Source organism: Chiloscyllium plagiosum, chromosome 3 (genome assembly GCF_004010195.1).
Source record: "Chiloscyllium plagiosum isolate BGI_BamShark_2017 chromosome 3, ASM401019v2, whole genome shotgun sequence".
Classification (NCBI taxonomy): Eukaryota; Metazoa; Chordata; class Chondrichthyes; order Orectolobiformes; family Hemiscylliidae; genus Chiloscyllium; species Chiloscyllium plagiosum.
Genome location: NC_057712.1, coordinates 58,901,605 through 58,906,674, shown reverse-complemented (window position 1 = coordinate 58,906,674; position 5,070 = coordinate 58,901,605). Strand labels below are relative to the sequence as shown.

Sequence of the window (5,070 nt, the reverse complement as noted above, 5' to 3'; positions counted from 1 at the left end):
TTTCTCATATACGCATAAAATGCCTTGGGGTTATCCTTGATCCTATCCGCCAAAGATTTTTCTTGCCCTCTCTTGGCTCTCCTAATCCCTTTCTTCAGGTTCCTTCTGGCTATCCTGTATCCCTCCACTGCTCTGTGTGAACCCTGTTTCCTCAACCTTATGTAAGCCTCCTTCTTCCTCTTTACAAGACATTCAACCTCCCTCGTCCACCAAGGTTCCCTCACACGACCATTTCTTTCCTGCCTGATAGGTACATACATATCAAGGACACGTTGTATCTGTTCCTTGAAAAAGTTCCACATTTCCACGACATCCTTCCCCGACAGCCTATGCTCCCAACTTATGCTCCTCAGATCCTGTCTTACAGCATCGTAATTACCCTTCCCCCAATTGTAAAACCTACACTGTTGCACGCACCTATCTCTCTCCATAACCAAAGTGAAAATCAAAGAATTGTGGTCACCATCACCAAAGTGTTCACCCACTAACAAGTCCATCACTTGTCCCGGTTCATTACCAAAATCGTTCTCCCAATTTTGGCACGAGCCCTCAGATATTTGTAAGGTGTACTTTGCAGGGCTGACAGGGCTGAATTTGCCATTTTCATTTTCTCAATCACTGCCAGGTGATTTGTCTAGTTTCATTCCTTTATGCCTTTCTAGCATTTGATGGAAGAATGACTTGCTAGGCTAGTTAAGAGGCAGCTGTGGGTCTAGTGTCATGTGTAGGCCAGACCAGGTAAAGGGTGCAGTTTCCTTCCTGAAGACCATAGGAAATAGGAATAGAATTAGGCCCCTCAAGTCTGCTTTGTCTCATGGCTGATCCAACATTTCTATGTCTACTTTCCTATCCTTTCCCTGTAACCCTTGATTCCCCGACTTATCAAGAATCTATCTGCTAAACATGCACAAGCACTCTGACCCTATAGCTCTCTGTGGCAATGAGTGCCAAAGACAAGGATCTTGATCAGATGGGCCGAGAAGTGGCAGATGGAGTTTAATTCAGATAAGTGCAAGGTGTTGCATTTTGGGAAAGCAAATCTTAGCAGGACTTATACACTTAATGGTAAGGTCCTCGGGAGTGTTCCTGAAGAAAGAGACCTTGGAGTGCAGGTTCATAGCTCCTTGAAAGTGGAGTCGCAGGTAGATAGGATAGTGAAGAAGGTGTTTGGTGTGCTTTTTTTTATTGGTCAGAGTATTGAGTACGGGAGCTGGGAGGTCATGTTGCGGCTGTACAGGACATTGGTTAGGCCACTGTTGGAATATTGCATGCAGTTCGGGTCTCCTTTCTATCGGAAAGATGTTGTGAAACTTGAAAGGGTTCAGAAAAGATTTACAAGGATTGACCTTATAGAGGTTTACAAAATTATGAGGGGCATGGATAGGATAAATAGACAAAGTCTTTTCCCTGGGGTGGGGGAGTCCAGAACTAGAGGGCATAGGTTTAGGGTGAGAGTAGAAAGATATAAAAGAGACCTAAGGGCAACCTTTTTACGCAGAGGATGGTACGTGTATGGAATGAGCTGCCAGAGAAAATGGTGGAGGATTGTACAATTACAACATTTAAAATTAAGACAGTTGGAAGGGTTTGGAGAGATATAGGCAGGTGCTGGCAGGTGGGAGTAGATTGGGTTGGGATATCTGGTCGGCATGGACGGGTTGGACCGAAGGGTCTGTTTCCATGCTGTACATCTCTATGACTCTATGACTCTCAACCCTTTGAGAGAAGAAATACCATCTCATCTCAGTCTTACATCTGCACCTCTTTATTCTGAGACTATTCCTCCTGGTTCTTGACATTCCCATGAGGAGAAACATGGTCTCAACATTTACCCTGTCAAGCCCTTTAAGATTACTGTGTCTCAATGAGATCACTTTTCAGTCTTCTAAGCTCCATTGAATAGAGTCCCAACCTGTTTAGCCTTTGCCTATATGACAATCCCTCCATAGTTGGGATCATCCTAGTGAACCTTCTCTGAACTGTCTCTGATGAAATGATATTGTTCCTTCAATAATAGGGCCAAGGCTGTGCTCAGTACTCCAGATGTGGCCTCACCAGCACGTTGTACAATTGCAGTAAGATTTCCCTGCTCTTCTACTCCAACACCCTTGAAATAAGGCCTAACATTCTATAAGCCTTCTTGATTACCTGCTGAACCTGTGTCCTAGCTTTGTGTTTTGTGCACAAGTACCTTCAAGTCCCTTTATGTTAAAGCTTTCTGCAGTTTGTCTTCACTTAAATGATATCCTGTTATTTTGTTCTCCCAATGAGTTGGTAGAAGTTACAGATTTGACGACTCCTGTACAATAGATGAACATTGTAGCCATGGTACAAATACAGAAAGTAGATGTTAAATTAGTGGATTGTGTGCTGATTAAGTGTATGGTATTAAGTTTCTTGATTGTTCTTGCAGGTCTACCCATTTTTGTGAATAGAGACTGTTTCTTCACATTCCTGCCTTATGTCTTGTTGGAAATGGATAAAGAGGAGATGAATTCCTTGTGCACGATGTCCAGTCTTTGATGTGCTGTGTAGTCATGGCATTGATGTGGCTGACCCATTGAGTTTCCTGTCATTGGTAGCCTCAAGACTGTTATGGAGGAGATTTGGTAACACTAATGCCATTGAAAATCATGGAGTAATGAATAAGTTATCTCCTCTTGTAAATAGACATTTCTTGGCACTCATGTGGCAATGTTATCACTTCACATTTGTTAGCCCAAAACATAGAGTCAAAGAGATCTGGAGACAGAAAAAAGCCCTTTGGCCCATCATATCCACATTAGTCAAAAACAACCCACCTAATTATTCCAATATTATTTCCCAGCACTTGGGCAACGGTCTTTTATGTTATGACATCGCAAGTGTGTATGGAAATACTTTTTAAATGTTATCAGGATTTCTGCTGCCTTAACTCATACAGGCAGTGAGTTTCAGATTCCTGCCATCCTCTGGGTGACAAAGTGTTTCCTCACATCTCTTCTAAACTTTATGCTCCTTACCTGAAATCTATGCTCCTCGGTCATTGATTTCCCCCATCGTGGGGAGCAGTTTCTTCCTGTCCCACCCTGTCTCCAAGGCCTGGAGATGATGTTCAGGCCTTGTGCTATTTGAAGGCATGGAGTTGTTCATTATCTGAGAAATTTCAAGTGAAGCAGAACACTGACTCTGGCATTGCTGAAACAGTTGAATTTTTTGGGCCTGGGGCATTTGCATGGCAAACTTTTATAGTGATAGTCTGACCATTGGCTTGCAAAAACCATGGCCATTTTCTGAAGCAGACTATTAAGATTTTTTTCTCCAAGTTCCAATGGCGTTAATTGACAAGGGTGCCTCAGTGCTAACCCCAACCAAATACTGCCTCAATTTTACCATGCATTTATAATTTAGCTCTTGTATCCATATTTGGATCAAAGGTGCAACAAAATCTGGTGTATGATGGACCTGATGAAACAGGCCAGCTGGAGACCCAGCTCCTAGAACCCATTGCACCGTAGCCGGGACGTTGTCAGGGTACATAGCTTTAGTGTATCCAGTGCTTTCAGCTGTTTCTTAATTTTAAATACAATGAATGCTGGCAACACAGGAAGAGTCCGAGATGAATCATCCACCTTGTACTTCTGATTTAAGTTAGTTGTCAACATTTTAATCCTGCCTTTTGTATTGCATGCTGAGCTATGTTATTTTAGAGGATAGGGAAGTTTATGAGGTCCTCTTTTACTGTGAGTTGCTGCACTGTTCATTACCATTTATGACTGGATGTAGCAGGACTGAAGAGCATTGATCTGATCCATTATTTATTGAATCACTTAACTCTGTCAATGACAAGCAGTTTTTGCTGTTGAACATGCATATGTTTCTGTGTTATAGCTTCAGCAGCTTGGTGTCTAATTTTCTGCTATGTCTGTTGCTTTTTCAATTATACTGTTATGCACTGTCTTTGAATCATTGTTGTTTGCCTGCTAGAAGGGTTATTCTGGGCCATAAAGTTACTGATTATCGTGAAATACAAATCTGCTGATGGCCGTCGGCATTTCATGGGTTCCCAGTTATAAACTGCTAGATCCATTCTGGAGTTGTCCCACAGATAGTACCACATTAGACAGTGGAGGGTGTCCCCAGCGTAGCACAGCTCTGACAGTTAATTGCTGGGTTTTCAGATTTCTTCTTTAAATGTTAATAGGATCATAGCATATATGATACACACTCCTGCCAATGTACATCAATTGTGAATGGTAATATTGACTATATTTGAAAAATAATTAATAGACAATAAAAAACTTTGAACCCAGCTAAGGATGTGAAACCAAGTTTAAACCATTTGTGTGTTGTTTAAAGTATTTACAGCCACTCAGCTTTGTAAAACAGAATTTTAAACCATCTGTTTCCTTTCCTGCTACACATGCTACATAAAATTGTTGTCAAGGGAGTTTCGTGAAGCAGTTTGAGCAATTTTATGGTGCTCTCCTCATTAATTACGAACACTAAGCACAAGTACAACATGGAGGCAACCTCTCACTCTCCGCACAATATTTAAACTCCAGCTGCGCACCATTTCGAAAGCTTCCATCCAGGTCTAAAGTAGGCACCCGGGTCAGTACAGTGTCCATGGCCCAGAGAAATGTGCACAAATGCCTCAAGATGATTCATGATCTTTGGCACTCTGAAAGGGAAAATGTTGCCATCTGCTACCTTGCATTCAAATGTTGCCAATGCACCCAACTCCCACATGGTCTACTGCTCTAATACAATATTGCATGCAGCATCTTCCCTCAATGACTTTCACCCACCCATTCTCCACGCAGCTGACCCCTCAACCATTTGATTAGATTACATTACATTACGTTACAGTGTGGAAACAGGCCATTCGGCCCAACAAGTCCGCACCGACCCGCCGAAGCGCAACCCACCCACACTCGTACATTTACCCATTACCTAACACTACAGGCAATTTAGCATGGCCAATTCACCTGACCTGCACATCTTTGGATTGTGGGAGGAAACCGGAGCACCCGGAGGAAACCCACGCAGACACGGGGAGAATGTGCAAACTCCACACAGTCAGTCGCC

At 42.6% G+C, this 5,070-nt stretch overlaps 1 protein-coding gene across 5 annotated transcripts in view; it reads left to right on the top strand.

Annotated features, from left to right (window-relative positions):
* supt3h (SPT3 homolog, SAGA and STAGA complex component) overlaps nucleotides 1-5,070 on the top strand; it is a 469,791-nt gene that overhangs the window by 426,132 nt on the left and 38,589 nt on the right. For 2 of the 5 annotated variants that reach the window (XM_043682686.1, XM_043682704.1), the window contains one exon: nucleotides 2,414-2,446. The exons of the other annotated variants lie outside the window; for them this stretch is intronic. In XM_043682686.1, the coding sequence (XP_043538621.1) occupies nucleotides 2,414-2,431 (18 nt within the window). In that variant the 3' untranslated portion in view covers nucleotides 2,432-2,446. Of the gene's footprint in view, nucleotides 1-2,413; nucleotides 2,447-5,070 lie in introns of those variants that run through there. 5 annotated transcript variants of the gene reach the window in all.